Genomic DNA, 16,740 nt, shown 5'->3' with positions numbered 1-16,740 from the left:
ATTGTGCTTCTCTAACCAAGGAATTCCTAGAATAATCTGGAACTGAGGGGCCTTGATCACATCGAACACGATCTTCTCATGGTGTCCATCTTGACTTATTAGCGTCACTTCTTGGGTGGTATGCGTTACTGGTCCGGAGGCTATCTCCGTACCATCCACCGTAGTAATGACGTCCTTTACAGCCTTTGGACAAAGAGTCAGATTCATCCTCAAAACCATTTAATGATCCACATAATTGCCGATGGCACCGCTGTCGACGTAAGCTTCAATCGCATGTAATCGATCCGGATGTTCAGGGCTAATGAGGACCATAGGTATCACGAAATGCGAGGTCACGGAACTGGTTTTAACGCTCGGCAAGAGGACCTCTATTCTTGTCGGGCGAGGTCGTTTCCCTGCTCAGAGTTTGTGACCCTGGTAACTGCAGCTCCTACTGCCTTCTTGGCTGGTTTCACCGGACAGTCTCGAAGAAAGTGCCCCGAGTTTCCGCAATAGAGGCATAATTGCAGCTGTTTTCTCCTTTCCCGCTCCTTTTGTGTTAGTGGTCCTTTCAGGCCCCCTATTTGCATGGGTTCCCCGGAGTCTACTCCTTTGGTAGGAGTTGGTGGTTTGGAAAATACTCGAGCATCAAACTTGGAACGATCGGCCTTCCTGTTCTGCAGTCTGTGGTCAATTTGAACGACTAAGTCAATATAGTCCGAACAGTCTTGCGGGGGATTCACTACTTGGGCTAACACATCTTTGAGCTCTCCATGTAGACCTCTATAAAACAGCGTAATCCTTTTGTCCTCAGGCCATCGAGTTTCCACTATCAGACTGTTGAAAGACGCAATATAAGCCAAAAGGTCTTGATTACCCTGTCGCAATGAAAGGAGCTCATTGTCCAAGGCCTGCCCCTGTGAATGTCTTGCAAACAGTTTTTCCATACTGAGCTGAAAAGCTTGAAAATCATGGAGAACCGGATCATCTTGATTAACTAGAGGGATCGACCAGTCTGCCGCATTGCCACTAAGGTACGAAAGCACAAAAGCTACCTTAGCTTGATCAGTTGGAAAGGCTGCTGGCCGGCATAAGAAGTGCAACCGGCACTGATTAATAAATACTGCAAACCTCTTTGGGTCACCAGAAAATCGTTCGGGCGGAGCCAGAGGTACATTCCCAGGTAGGTTGATCTGCACTGGGTTCGTAGAGGATGTTGAAGGAAGATTTGCCCCTGATGCGGGTAACGGAGTTTGTCCGGCTTGTGACTGTAGCAATTGTCTAGCGAGATCGTCTGTTCGCTCCTTGGAAATAATCAGTTCCCTTCTTAGAGCATTCGTTTACTGACGGGCTGCATGCACTTCTGCTCTTAGTTCCCCAAGTAACTGGGCTAGCTGGTCGGTATCCGAGGTTTCCATAGCGCCTGGGTGGGAGTTTTGCGGTAGGCTTTGCGTTCTGTAACGCTCACCTGATTCCCGCAGAGGCGCCGGTCTTGACTGGGTGAATGCCATATCTTCAAAGTTGATGTGTAACACACGGTTGGCTCTTTGGGCTGGACCTCTGTGCACTGTATGTCTGACTCGAAGAGTAAGATGTCTGCAGATAGAAAATATGGGATTAATGAACTGGGGTTATTGGGTGCCTCTCTCCTCTTCCCTTTCTCTTCTCCTGTAGAACCCCAAAGGTTAACGCCCTCACCTTAGGTAAGTGAACGCCGAGCTCTCCATCTGCCTCGGGGCAGGGTGCCGTAACCAGTTTCTTCACTGGATAAGGGTGCAGGCCTCTTGACCTCAGAGGACTGCTGTCCGTCGTTAACTGCACGAACGGTAAGTTCTGGGCACTTCAAATGTCTTAAAAGTCTTTTGTAATGATATCTCTTGTTTTGCAGGGTTCCGGCGATGGCAGATGGCGGGCTGGAGTTGAGGATCGAACCCGCGTGAGGAATAGAAGCGTCTGGAAGCACGTAAGTAAGCGCTTGTAGCCTGCTTCACGATGCGCACTAACTGTCCCTTTTATCTTGCAGGTACAAGTTCGGAGCTTTAGAGAAGCTGAAGGGTGCTGGAATACCCACTGGATTCGGCGTGGGAAGGAGTAATGGCACGTGAGTAATAAAGTTGCCCAATGTCTTTAAACGCACCTTCTTTTGTCTTTCAGATGCGGGATGCAGCGCCGAAGGCCTCCGGAGCGTGCGAAGAGCTGCTAAGCTTTTGTCTTTCAGATGCCGGAATGCAGTGCGAAGACCTCCGGAGCATGCGAAGAGTAGGTAAGCCTTTGTCTTTCAGATGCCGGAATGCAGCGCGAGGCGTTGGTGACAGCCGATGGACCAGGTAAGAGCGAAGACCTCCGGAGCATGCGAAGAGTAGGTAAGCCTTTGTCTTTCAGATGCCGGAATGCAGCGCGAGGCGTTGGTGACAGCCGATGGACCAGGTAAGAGATGCGCTGCCACTGAAGACCGTAGTGCTAACCTGTTCTTTCTTTGTCTTTACAGGTGCTGCTGAAGACTGGATTCCAGGATGGTAAGCCTTTGTTCCCTTAGGCCCAGGATCAGAAGCAGAAGACACGATGAGCGTTCTGCTGCAGAGAATGCAGAATAACGCAAAGCAAGATTTAAATAGCCTCCTGTAGTGCTTAGGTGTCTCCTTCCACAGCCACGCCTAGGTAAGAAAAGAGTTCCTGCTTTCCAGAAGAGTTCCAGTGTTCTGAACCTAGGGAGTGGCTCCTGCCCCACCCAACAGGAAAAGGAGTCCCAAACAGAAGAGGATCAGGGGCTCAACTGGCAGGTAAGTAAGCAGCATGGTCTGCTGCAGGTAAGTCCACCCAAGCATTATGAGCCCGGCGCTTCCAGCGCTGGGACTGGGCATCTTTATGAGCCTGGTGCCACTGGCGCCAGGACAGGGTCCAAAAGGTCCCAATTGGGACTGGCTGGCACTCGGAACCGGGGTTATGGGTCTGCTTCCAAGGGAGTCGGGCAAGTCCTGATCTTTTGGAAGCAGAGATCATGACAGTGTGGGACCCTGAAAGCAAAATAAACGAGAAGAAACCACATGCTTAGCAGGAAAGTACACCAAGCTTGTTGACATTGGTCAAATCAGATGTTGGATTGGAAGTTTTAAGTGTTAATAACATATGCAGAGACTTTCGCGCCACATATTAAACTTATTGATGGGGCAACGATGTAAATGTATTACTTATAAACATGTATTGGCATAAGGGAATTCGGAATTTGGAATATGCCCTGGATCTTTTGTTATCGTTTGTAAATGATTGGTGCAATTTGATAAATGAGGGACACCCAATGATTGTGGGAGATTTAAATGCTACTTGTATTGAAGGTGATATGATGAAAGGGATGCCCCCCATACCAAAGGTGAGAATTCTAAATGTATTTCTGGGTGGCATTGGCTGAATTGCTTACAAGGGCCAGGGCATAGAGTATTAACTGGAGTCGTGCAAGGAGACATACCAACAATCCAAAGTGGGGGAATGGAACATACAGTTCCACCATTTATTACAACTTTAAGAAATTGAACCTCCCAAATAGCCAATTTCCCACAAAGGTTCTAGAAACAGCATGGAGCGAGCACTGCATGGTAACCACTAAGTTTAATTTGATGGTTCCCAAAGTAGAACTAGATGGTCATAGTCATTATAGTAAATACCACTGGTTGTAGAATTAAATGGAACCCCCAGTCAATAAAGCAAGTTAACAAAGCCCTTGCTTCATGTCTAAATGAAACAGCACTGGGTTGGAAATATAATATGTTTACTGTGGATTATTTTGAGTCTTTTATAGATACATTTTTAAAATTCTCTTTGAATTCTCTTTGAGACTGTCTGGGTCCAAATATACTAAACATTCTAAAAATCATACACATGTTTACAACCCAGATGATGTTGAAAGAAAGTGCCAAATGTGATCTAAGCTAAAAAGTTTAAGAACCAGGAAGGGACTCGATCCTTTAACTTTGTGTACAGATATCAATAAGGTTAAATTAGACTACATTAATTGGCTTAGAGGCAATGAAGCATCTAGGCTCTAGAGGGACTCTGAGAAAATGCTGATGATCTAACGTGATAAAAAAATCCCTACATTTTTGGAAATTCATTAATGAAATTGGCTTTGTTCCGAATCGAATGTTCAAACCAACGAAGTATCCAAACCAGACTGGGCGAAATATTATTTTCTTCTGCCAAAAAATGTAGCTGACCCTGTAAGGTATACAGATGGATCAGATTTAAACAGCACTTGGAAACTCAGTGGATCAGGAATCAGTCTAAGGCATACTAAGATTCCTACACTTTTTCTTAAATTTTCAAGTGGACAGACAGTATTTTGAATCCACACCAGCAGCTTCATCCTTAACATACGATCATTATGAAGATATCTAGAAATAGAATACCATTCGAAGTGTCTATCAGTAGTAGATAGATAAGAACCTTTTGTGAGTCTATACCTCTAGATACACCATAAGAATTGTTATTGTTATTTAGAGTATTAGGGTATACCCACCTTTTCATTTTTAAATTTAGGTCCAAAAGTGAAATAGAAGCATTTGAAGTTAACTACAATCTCGAGAGATTTTATCTTGAATGGAGGAATGGCATAACTCAGCTAGGTGATTAATAATCGAACCCCATGTGATATTCAAAATGAACAAGTGTTAATATTATAAAGATAGGCGATAGTTACTGTATCTTCTATGTATTCTTTAGATGAATTATGAAAGTTGAAGAAGAGAAAGAATAGTTATAATTTTGCTTCTGATGAAGGGAATGATCTGAAACGTGTTGAGCTACTTTTAAAAAAAATATATAATTTATTAAAGATTTAATTGTTAGTGTTCATTTTCTAAGAATTGCTTGTCTTATTTTAATATATATTGATTACAACGTATGCCACAAATACATATTGAATTTTGACTGTTAATATTGACAGTAACAACGGTGTGCAGGGGACGGGAGTGTCCATCACTTAAGGACACTGTAGTTTCTTTTTCATGACGGTAGCAACTTCATGTGCCATAGTTGTACTTTTCTCCCCCGCACCCTAAATACTACTTAAATTGTGAAAACGTACATCTAAGACACCAATGCAATGGTGTGTGTTCTACTCCACTGTTGTAAGATTTCTGTAGTTTTGTGGCCTGAGTTGTGGAGTCCCTCAGCCTGCCTGCTGTGTGATTTTTCAGTATGTTCAGTGAGATCTGTTGGAATATTGGCTTTGGCGGTGCTGGTTACTGATTTACTTGCCGTGTCCTCCTCATTTTTGGCTGCAGTGGGAATGTCTTGCAGTAATCGTGCAAGTTTACTTAAAGATTATGAAAAAGTAGTTCATGTTCAATATCTGATGCCACACATTTTGGGAATAACAATGATGTTGCAAAAAAAGTCAGGTGATATTATTTAATGATACATGAACACGGTCATCTTCTGATTCAACACAACAAGTAGACCAATTAACTTTGATGAAGTTGTTGACGATGAGAACAGTGCAAACAGCAGCAGCCGCGCCATGACTAAGAATTGCATGTATGTATGGTTTTATAACATTTCAAATTTTGCTTTTTGAATTCCAAGAATTGCCAGTTTAGTCTGGCCAAATTGGCAACACTTTCCACTTAAATTTTAACCCAATTCCAGGAATGCAGCTTTTCTCACAGAGATTATCACTAAATATGATGGAGTATGGCATTATTTGCATGGGTTCATGGTAGTTATGATTGGAGGTATCCTGGGCCAGTGCTTTGTGGAATCTTGCTGAAGATCAGAATGGAATCACTGGGGATGTCATTAATGTGATAATTTTGGAGGATTCTGATATCGGTTACATGACGTTGGCATATATTGGTTGTTAACTTGCTCTTAGCTTTAAAAGTGCACATTTTATTTATTGCAACCAGTACTAAAGGTGTCATTGGGTTTTGTCTGGGTAGATTTTTTAGAAGGTTTTGCTTAGAAAAGATTAAATTAGATGTTGTTACGATGAACTTTGGTCAGAGGAGGGAGGCATGTTCTTGTTAGATGTACATCACATCTACATTCAGTTGTTTAAAATAATTACAATTTAAAAAAAGGTAATGTGCTATAATCATATTTGCTTCTATTTTCCTTTGAACCTGTGACATTACAGAAGCAGCCACAATTCCAGGCTCTTCAAGATGTAGAGAAAGCTATTCAAATATTTGAAAACACTGGGAAGATCCCTGCAAGTGTGATTGAAGCCAGGTGAGGAGGCATCATCCAGATATTCCTTTATTGTTGGCTTTGGGATTCTAAAATGTGTTGTGGCTGAAGGAAGAACTGACAACTCAAGACCAGAAAATAAGCCATCCATTATCTTTCCGTAGTCATTGAGACCCTTGAGCCTTAAACAAGGTGGTTAAACAGGGAGTCAGCACAACAGAACCAAGTTAACTGACATTTAGTATTATAGCCCACATTGTCACATGGCCCCGCGAACACACAACTACACACACCAGAATAAGTTTATAGGGCTTTATTAAACACACGTAAAACATAAGACTATTGCGTGGAAATTGGTCCAGGCTAGCAGAAACCTAAAGATTCTTGACAAATGTATAGCCTTGTACTCAGGGTTATAATCCAAGGACGGCAAACAAAAGGAAATACAGAAAGTTCCAGGCAAAAAGGTCTCCTGTTCAGTTTGTGCTAGCATTCAGTCTTTAGCCCTTCTTATGGGGGGCCCACAAGGCCTCTCTCAGCATTTGGGGATTTCTCCTTTTGTCAAGTGTCCCAGAAAGTCCTCCCCTTCCCTGGGGCTCTCCTTCTCTCTCTGTCTTTTACTCAGAAATATGATGTTCTGCCCACCCTTCCGCACACACAGAAATAGTGCCCTGCTCAGTAGTCAACAACTAGGTATACAGTGCCCTACTTGCTCCCCCAGGGAAATGGGGCCTTAGGGGCTCAAAGGAGCATATTCATCTTCTGGGGTTCAGGGTCTTCCCTGCTCTGGTGCTCTCTTGCTTCCTCAGCTAACTGCTCTCCTCATCTCTCAGTCCAAAAGACAGTGTTTCTTAGTCTCTGTTATAAAGCCCCCACAATTTTCCCATTGGCTGAGACAAACCTTTGAATTGATTGGATATTTACCTACTCAATCCATGCCTGTGGGGTGTCTTTAAAAGGCTTTGTGCCATCTTGCATTTCTTTTCTGTGGCTTCCAAGTGCTGGATCTGGTGTTTGCTAACTGCTCTGTTCCTGCCTTGTCTCCTGGCTGTGCGCCCTGTACAGACATTTGTTTTGTTTGTTTCTGTTGTAAAAAGCGCCATCACAATGGACACGCAAACCTCTAGCAAGTTCTCACCTGTTACGGTGCAGTAGATAGATGAGACACAGGTGGCATGTTTGTTTTGGGTTTAAACTTGTATTTGTCTTAAAGAAAGGAAAATGGGTTGGGGAACGGCCTAACTGTCCCTAACTACTTTGAGGGGTTATCCTGCCTCAACAAAAGAATACTATGGACCCGGTCAGAATGTCTGTCACACAAAAATGTCCTCCTCCTGTGTCATAAACCTATTTCCGTCCCTTACACTTTTAATCTAAACCCAAGGAAATTCCAGAAGTAGAACTCTCCCGTTCTGGATGTTGACACCAAAGTGCAGTTATTTTGCAAAAGAATGTATACAATTCAATGTTCACTGTTCATACAATTTAAAGATAATCCATTTACCCGTTATCCTGGAGAGAACCTCTTTCTGGGTTTCTGGTTCCACTTGTTTTCACAATAATGTTCTTTTATGAATCCTCTGGGGAATTCCTCTCCCCCAGTTCGTAGCACAAAAGCAGTGCTCTTTCCCAGTCTCTTTCTCCGGTCTGGTTCACTAACCTGCCAGACTTTACTGAAGACTTTTCCAACAGTGTATCAAGTCTGGTTTGCTCGCCTGCCAGTCTTGATTTCCACAACCTTCATCTTCAGAGATCCTAGTGTTTTGGGCTTCAGCCAAATGGTTATAATTTATTTATTTGTTTTTGTTGCTTGTATAGCGCGCCAAGCCCTAGGGCATCTGTGCGCTTGCTTACATAGAAAGATTACACGTGTTACAAAGGTTCACAAACATACACCTATATTTACATAGTTACATTTACATTTGTAGCAGAGTTGCATTTCCGGCATGTCATTTTGGCAGGAGTCAAAGTAGTAGGTGTTGGATAGGCTGAGGAATTAAAAGTAACTAGGGTTAGCTGTGTAGTGGGTGTAAGAATAGGTGTGTTTTGAGCTGCTTGCAGAATATCCAAACGGAATTCTGGGCTCTAATGTGCAAACGGAATTCTGGGCTCTAATGTGCAGGGGGAAGATCATTCCAGAGTTTACTTGCCTTTGCAGGGAAGCTGCTGCCGCCAGCTTTTTGAAGCTTAAATTTGGGGGTGAGGTGCTTGTAGGCTGTTCTGGTGAGTCTGGCAGATTGGGATTTGGTTATTTTGTTGGCCAGGTATGCAGGAGCTACTTGATGGAGGTACTTGTGTGTCAAGTTGAGCATTTTAAACCGAATTAGTTCTTGGATGGGTAGCCAGTCGAATTACATTCTTGTAACTGAGATGTGTACGGATCTCTGGATGTTAAGTGCTGCTCTGATGGCATTATTTTGAAAGTCCTGGAGTTTGATGATGTTGTACATTGAGGTGCCGGTGTACAATGCGTTATAGTAGTAGAGTCTGGTTTGCACTAATGCTCTTACTAGCATTATGCAGCTATCGGGCGAGAGGAAGTGCCTGCAGGCAGTAATCAGCTTGCAGGTGCAGGAGGTGGCAGAAGCAGTGGCGTTCACTTGTTTCACTAGGGTGAGGGAGGAGTCTAGGTAGAAACCTAATGTGTTGACGTGGCTGGAGACTGGTATGGAGTTGCCATCAATGTTGAATGATTGAAATGCTGAGCTAAGTTTGGCAAGTCTGAATTGAGAGCCCAAGAGGAGCAACTCAGTCTTCTCATTGTTGAGGAACAAACAGTGATGTGCCATCCAAGCCTAAATGATTTGGTAGATGGCGTTGAGAGTGGTGGTATCGGTGGTGTAGTCGCCCGTGATGGGTATGAGGACCTGAGTGTCGTCTGCGTTATTGGTATACGAAATGTTCAGGCCATCGAGACTGTCGAACAGTGGCTTTGTAAATATGTTATACAAAGTGGGAGCCACACATGATCTTTGTGATACTCCACAGAGGACTGGGGTGGGAGGTGCTTCTGCCTTGGATAAGAAGACCTTCATAGTCCTTTATGATAGGAACAATTTAATCGAAAGGGTGTCATTTGATGAGAATGGTGTGGCTCTGGAGAGGTGGTTGCATAGGATGGTGTGGCCCACCAGGTCGAAGGCGGCCGAGAGGTCTAGTAGGAGGAGCAGGGCCTTTTTCCCTTTTGTCCTTCAAGTCATCCATTTGGACTTTTATGTCTAGGAGAGCCATTTCAGCCCCATGTCTGGGGCGGAAACCAGATTGCCTAAGTCCCAGGAAGTTGTTTTCGTCTAGATATTACTGAATTTGGAGATGAGCCACTCGGTCTAGGATTTTTAGTAAAAATGATAGTCGTAATGGGTCTATACTTTGTAGGGATGTTGGGGTCAAGCAAGGATTTTTAGTAATGGATGAACCCAGGCATTTTTTAGGTCCTTGAGGATGCAGTTTTTCAAACGATGCGTTGATGAGGTTAGTGTTGAACGGAGTGAGTTGGGGTGCGCAGTCCTTGATGACTGAGGGTGGGCATGGGTCTCCTTGACATCTGGATGGTTTTAGCATGGAGATGATCTGTAGCACTTCTGAATTTGTGACTTTGATGAATTCGAATTGAGGTGTTTCAGGCTTGTTGGTATCTCTGGGTTGGATATAGACTGAGGCTGTGAGTTGTGCTAGCGTTTTCATTTTTGCTGATATTTTGGACTGGAGTTGAGTGATTTTGCCTAGCAGGGCGTTCTGAATGTCCAGACACCAATTTGCGTCTTTGTTGCAGTTATCCACTGGGGTAATGGCAGTCTCTAGCTCTCTGAGTATAAAGAACAGTTCCTTCGATTTTGAGTTAGCATTGGCTATTCGGTCATTGTAAAGTGCACTTTTGGTTTGAAGAACTGGATTTTTACATCCTCACGCAGCTTTGAGGAAAGCTAGTTTATTTGAATCTGTCTGGGCTTTCTTCCATAGTGCTTTGGCCTTTCTTTTTTCTTTCCTGGAGACCTTAAGTGTGAGGGTGAACCACCCGTTCAGGTGAGTTGGTTGTTTGGCTTTGCAAATGGTCTGCGGGGCCAGTTGGTCAATGGCAGCCAGCATGATATCATTGTAGTTTTTAGTCAGTCCTTGAGAGGAGGGTTTGTAGAAGTGGCAGAAGGTTGTCAGCTGTAATGTTTTTGTTTCTGGTGGGGGCGGCTGATGCAAGATTTGGGGAATTGGACTTGTTGGTGGCTGTGTCGAAGGTGAAAGTAATAAGATGATGGTCTGACCAGGGGCATGGAGAGTTGGATGAGATAGTGGATTTGCAGTTCGTCTGTGAGCCAGTCAAGAGTGCGGCCTTTAGCATGAGTGGGATTATGGATCCTGTGTGATAGCCCAAGGGATGCAATGGTGTTGGTGAGAGTTGCAGCATATTTGTCTGAAGGGTCTCGGAAGCCTAGATTCAAGTCACCCATTATGATGGTTTCAGATTTGGGCTTGGAATTAGATAATAGGATTTGGGTAACGTTGTTTTCAAATGCCAGTGCAGGCCTTAGGGGTCTGTATACCAGGTTGATGTTGAGGGTGGCAGTTGTGTGAGGAGATAGTTTTACTGAAAGGAGTTCTCCGGTGGTGAAAGGGTGGATGTGGGGGTTTAGTGAGGTTTTGGCGATGATGGCGACGCCTCCGTCTTTAACTATCGATCAATCCCTTCTGCCGATAAAGTAATTATCTGGGACAGCAATGGACAAAGCGGGGCTGGCCGCTGCGTGCAGCCAGGATTCGGTTATGGCAAGGAAGTTAAGTTTATTAGCAGTGATTATATCAGCAATGTCAAGTGTGTGTGCTGGGAGTAACCTGGAGTGGATGAGTGCGCCTAGGATATGGTGGGTATACTTGGTGGATTTAGAATGTGAATTGCTGAGATGGGGAGTCCCAGGGCTAGTGGAGCTCTGATTGGTTCTCAAGGAGAGGAGAGAGTTCATGCGCAGGACGTTAGGCGATTTAGTGGTGGTTAGGGGAGTTAGTGGTGTTTTCTCTAAAGTGTTTGGTTCTGGATGACAAGTTAGAGTTTGAGCAGCGTGAGGTTGGAGTTGTAGACGGTGGCAGAGGTTGCTGGCTGTGGGTATGGTTAGTGAAGCATGGTGTGGAAGTGAGGAAAAAGTTGATCTGTGGCCCTGTAGGTGTACTGCAAGGTTGGAGGTGCACTGTGGGTGTTTGAGTGGGTATTAGACGATGCAACAGTTAGGCGTGTAAGGTGGACAACACTACAACATACTAGATGGAAGGCAAGTAGTATAGGTAGCAGTACAGTATGCAAATACCAGGCTATGCAGGAGTTAGGCATGTAAGGTGGGCAACACTACAACATATTAGACGCTAAGCAGGTAGTATAGACAACGATACAAAATGCAGAGGGTGGGCGGTCCAACGGTAGGGCATGTAAAGAGGCAAGGCAGCACAGCATGGAAGGTGCTTGGTTGTGCACAGGGAGCTATTTAACCACTGTTCAAGTGCTTTATTTAGCAGGTGGCACATGCCGCTTGTGTGATTAGTGGCTGGGCGGAGTAGTAGCTAGTCTGGCGTTGGTACTGCTCCAGAAGGTGAAATAATACAGGACGTGTGACGGATTTGTTATGAGCCTTAATTGTGTAAGGGTAGTATCTTGACTTCAGAAACACCAGTGTCTTTTAGATCTGAAGTCTCACGGATGTCATAGGCCTGAGGAGATGGGGGAAGGATGTTAGAGGATGTTAGGCGGTTCCTCCCGGCTCCGACAGGCTCAGGACAGGTGCTTTAGTTAGATGGCCTTCGTTTTGTGGCTGGCGTTCGCCTGCCGGCGAAGTGTGATGGGATTTGTGGATGGCGACAGCCAATCCGCATACAGGCAGCAAAATAAAGTGAAATTAGAACTTGGGTGCGAGCTCGGCTCTCGCGGTGACCATTTTAGCACGGGTTTCCCCTCGTGTTGACCCAGATAAATAATGTACAAAAGGATCTGCAGGCAGCTTTTTCAATCGGTGGGATTATAAGCAAACATTAATCCCTTTTTAAATCAGGAAAAGTAGCGGTTGACGCTACTTTGCGGTACAACCCTCCGCTAGAAAAAGTCTATACGGGTACAGACAATGCTGATGGGGACCAAGGAGATCATATGTCATTAGAACGCACCCAGTTCAATGTGTTGCGCCTAAAGCTCAGGTAGGATTGGACAACTCTACGTGCTAGGGGTAGGGAGTTCACCAGGAAACTAATGCCTCCAGATTTCTTCAGTTTGAATCTGGGTACCTCAAGGCAAAAAGTGTTGGCAGTTCTCGTGGGGCGGGTAGATGTTCTCCTAACCATTCTTTCCGTTGGGTATGGTGGTGCTGTGTTGTTAAGGCATTTATGGGTGAAGGAGCTAGTTTTGAGTAAGATTCTATCTTTAATCTTTAGCCAATGGTGTTCCCTTCTGATTTTGGAGACCTGTTCTCTATTCGGGATGTTCAGGGACGTTCTAAGGGCATTAGTTTGTAAGATTTGTATTTTGTCCAAGATATACTTGTTAGCCCCTAAGTATAAGGCGTTGCAGTAATCCAGCTTTGACATTATTAGGGTGTTTGCAAGGGTGATACAGTTTGTTTTGGATAAGAATGGCCTGCAAGCTCTGATAAGTTTGCAGGTGTAAGCTGTAGATGACGCCATGGAATTTACCTGTTTTTTTAAGGTGAGGGTGGAATCAAGGTAAAACCCTAAAGTTTTAACTTCCTTGGCTACCTTAATGATACTTCCATCTATGTTGAAGGCGGAGTAGGTAGGATTCTGTTTTTTTAAACTAGAGGTTGATCCAAGGATCAGGATTTCTGTTTTGTCGTCATTCAGGCAGAGGCCATGGGATGCCATCCATGCCTGAATGAGGAGGTGTATTTTGTTTATCAAAGCTATATCTTTGTCATAATTACCCGAAAGGGGAATGAGGATCTAAGTGTCATCTGCATAAATTGTGTAGATGACACCCAGTCTGTCCAATTTGTCAAATAAGGGCTTCGTAAATATGTTATACATGGTTGTCGATGCACAGGATCCCTGTGGAACGCTGCATGTAGTTTGGATGAGGTCACCAGATGCAGAAGGAGAGAAAACTTGCATTGTTCTATTATCAAGGAAGGACTGAACCCATGCTATAGCACCTGTGGAAAAGTGGGCTGCAGTTGCCAGGTGTTTACACAGTACTCCTTGGTCCACCAGGTCAAAGGCTGCCGGCAAGTCCAAGAGGAGTAACATGGCAGTTTTTCCTTAGTCTCTAAGTTCGATTTGCGTTTTCAAGTCAATAAGTGCCGCTTCTGTGCCATGTTTAGGTCCAAAGCCGCCGGATTGACGTAAGCCGAGAAGGTAGTTGGTTTCTAGGTGTTTCTGAATTTGCAGGTATGCAACTCTGTCACTGATTTTAAGGAGGAAGGGCACTGTGGTAATGGGCCTAATGGGTAGGGATTGATGGGTCCAGGGTTTATGTTTTGAGCAAAGGTAGAACCCATGACCGTTTTAAGTTGCTTGGTACAGTGTTATTTGTGAAAGAGGCATTGATCAGTTTAGTAATAAAGGGTGCTAGGTCTCTTGCTGGATCTTTAATTATTTGGGTGTGGCAATTGTCACCCTGACAGTTGGACGGTTCAAGGATAGAATCATTTTTTCTTTATCCAGGATAGAGACTTTGGTGTAGCTGAAAGGTTCAGGGCAGCTGGTGGACTCTGAGGGGTTAGTGGGTTGTGGTATGGTGTGTTGTAAAGAGGCTTTTTTATTGGCAATCTTGGTTTGAAGTGTGGACGTTTTGTTATTTAGCGCATTCTGAATGCTGGTGCACCATAGTTTATCCTTCGGTACGGTGTCTGATGGAAGACTAGGGGACTGCAGTTCCCAGAGGATCAGGAAGAGTTCCTTAGTGTTAGAACTGGCATTAGAAATTCTTGCGTTGTAGAGGTCTTTTTTGGTGCAGATTATTTATTTTTGTAATTATTGGCGAAGTTAGTCAATAATGTCTTGTTTTCCTCTGATGGGGTGTGGCGCCATAAGGTTTTTAATTTTCTTTTCTGTAGTCTAAGGTCTTTGACGTGTGGGGTGAACCACGTATTGAGGTGTGCTCGTTGTTTACTTTTGCGCAGTTTAAGCAGGGCAATAGCATCTAGGGCTTTAGACATGGTATTGTTAAACACTTCAACGAGAAGAGTAAGGTCAGTGTTGTTTGGGAGGGAGTTCAGGGATGGGAGGTTGAGGGGGAGTAACTTATCTGGCGTGATATTCTTTTTACTTCTAGTTGGAAGAGGTGGGGCCATAGTAATATCTTTTGCTGCTTGTTTATCTAATGTGGGTGAGAAATCAATCAAGTGATGGTCAGTCCAGGATTGTTGGGTTACTTTGATGATCTTGGTCTCACAATTCAGGTCGGCTACCCAGTCAAGGGTCCTTTCTTTGGTGTGAGTTGGTACACAGACTTTTTGGGAGAGTCCATCTTCTGATAGGGTTGTGGCAAGTGCCTGGGTGTGTCTATCCTCCGGATCATTAAATCCCATGTTGAAAACTTCTAGAATTAGTAATTGCGAAGAGTGTTTGGCATTGTTGGCAAGAAGGCTGGACATATCCTCTTCGAATGTGCCAATAGAACCTGGGGGTCGATATATCAGAAAGATGGTTAGAGTGCAGCAGTTGGAGATGGGCATTTTAGCCATAAGTAATTCGCAGGAGTCTCATAGCAAGATAAGTGTTTGCTATGATGGCTAGGCTACCTCATCTGGAGTTAGGTCTGTCTGTTCTAACTATTTGGTAATTCTCAGGGATTGCCAATGAAAGGGCAGGGCCTGATGCATCATGCAGCCAAGATTCAGTAACCGCAAGGAAGTCGAGGTTATCTGAGGATTGCAGATCTGCTATTTCAGTGCATTGCCACCAGGGATCTTGCATTGATTAGAGCTCCAGACATGGTGGAGGTATTTTCACGCCTGGGGTTTGGTGTGATCAGGTTTGGGTTTAGCAGTAATTTTCACATTAGAAGGTTTCTGAGAGACATGGAGTGGGGTTTTAGGCATAGTCTCATAGGCTGGTCTACCATGTAGTATAAGATGCTTGGCATTATTGTTGTTGCTAAATTGGTATTTGGATCTGGATCTTGGTTCATAAAGCCGAGGTAGTCTAGCTCGGAGTCTGTTATTTCTCTCAGGGGGCTGACAAGGTAGGTGCTTATTAAGTAGCATAGTTGTAGTAGAACTTAACTTGTAAATGATAGGTAGAATCAGTAGTAGGAATGGTGTCGGTATCGTGCTAGGAGGCATAGTTTAGGACTGTCAAGTGAGGTGCTGTATAGGGGGCTATACAGGCATGACATGAGTGTGTGTTGGGAGGGTAGGCTGGTAAGGCGTAGGCCCTACTAATGTACTTGTATGCTAGTCTGGTAGGGGCTGTTCACTATAGGCTATACAAACAAGGTGATCTGCTAAGGCATAGGCTGGTCAGGTAGGACTAAGCATAGGTATAGCTAGTCAGGGCATAGGTTATCCGGGAGTCGCTAGTCGGCCATAGGCACCAGTTGCTAGGCGTACACATAGGCTGCTGAGGCATATACAAGGCTACTCAGACATAGATAAATACAAGGACTACTTAGGCGTAGGCATATACATAGGCTACTCAGACATAGATAAAGGCGCTCAAGCGTTTTTAGGCAGAATTATGTGCAGTACCCTTTGGGAACACTACACACAATTAGGACTACAAGTGATAGTACAATTCCACCTTTGGTACAAGCCTGTACTACACAGTTATAGTGGTAGCAGTAGCGGAGCAGCCAGACTTATCTCAAGAGTAAGTGAGCAGTACAAATAGTTACACAAAGGACAGAAATTACTATAATTCAGGCAAACACTGACTCAAGGTTTCTAAGTAAAAGAATGTATATTTATTTACTTATCAGTTGTATAACAGTTCACCTTTCTAAGCACGTTAAAATCATAAATACACCACACCACTTCCCTTAAATTCTAGACAAGCTAGGCTCACAAAATGAAGTGGGAGCTTAAAGGCACTCCAGCAATTTAAAAGGGAGGGAAAGACCTAGTTATCAGCAATTAGGTCAAACCAACAGGTAAGTATTCTGAGCAGTTGAACAAGAGAGACTACAGTGAGGAGATCAGCTAGAAAAGGCTTAGGGCCAAAGTCAATAGGTCAAGATCACACAGTTCAGGGTAGTTTGCGGTAAAGTTCGTGGCACAGATTCCGGACGAAGTTGGTTGGTAGGAAAGGTAGTTCAAACAGAAGAGAAAGACACGCCCTCAGATTGGAGAAAGATTTCAAACACTTTCACTGCGGCTGAGCAAAACGCACAACCGGAGAGGGGGCTGTAGCTGAGGCAGACGTTCCTGGTAGTTCCTGTAGGCTCACGGTTCCTGGAGCGACTGTCGGACTGATCAGAAGTAGGAAGACTGGAGGGTCCTGCACTACCCAGGGAAGAAACCAGCAGCAGCGCCAAACAACCAATAAAAGGTGCGCTCCTTAAAACCCGAGCAGGGTCCGACCTTCCTGGGAATTCGGCCCACTGTAGCTCTGTACAGCAAATCCGACCAGAGGAGGGGTCCTGGCTTGTAGTTT

General features: G+C 44.4%; 1 protein-coding gene across 6 annotated transcripts in view; it reads left to right on the top strand.

Moving 5' to 3' along the window:
• FANCA (FA complementation group A) overlaps positions 1 to 16,740 on the top strand; it is a 3,206,914-nt gene that overhangs the window by 1,305,962 nt on the left and 1,884,212 nt on the right. For all 6 annotated transcript variants that reach the window (XM_069646037.1, XM_069646039.1, XM_069646038.1 and 3 more), the window contains one exon: positions 6,110 to 6,204. In XM_069646037.1, the coding sequence (XP_069502138.1) occupies positions 6,110 to 6,204 (95 nt within the window). The remainder of the gene's footprint in view (positions 1 to 6,109; positions 6,205 to 16,740) is intronic.

Source organism: Ambystoma mexicanum, chromosome 2p (genome assembly GCF_040938575.1).
Source record: "Ambystoma mexicanum isolate Mex_15411 chromosome 2p, UKY_AmexF1_1, whole genome shotgun sequence".
NCBI classification, from domain to species: Eukaryota; Metazoa; Chordata; class Amphibia; order Caudata; family Ambystomatidae; genus Ambystoma; species Ambystoma mexicanum.
The sequence above is the reverse complement of the archived record's forward strand: the minus strand, read 5'-3'. Positions and strand labels throughout refer to the sequence as shown.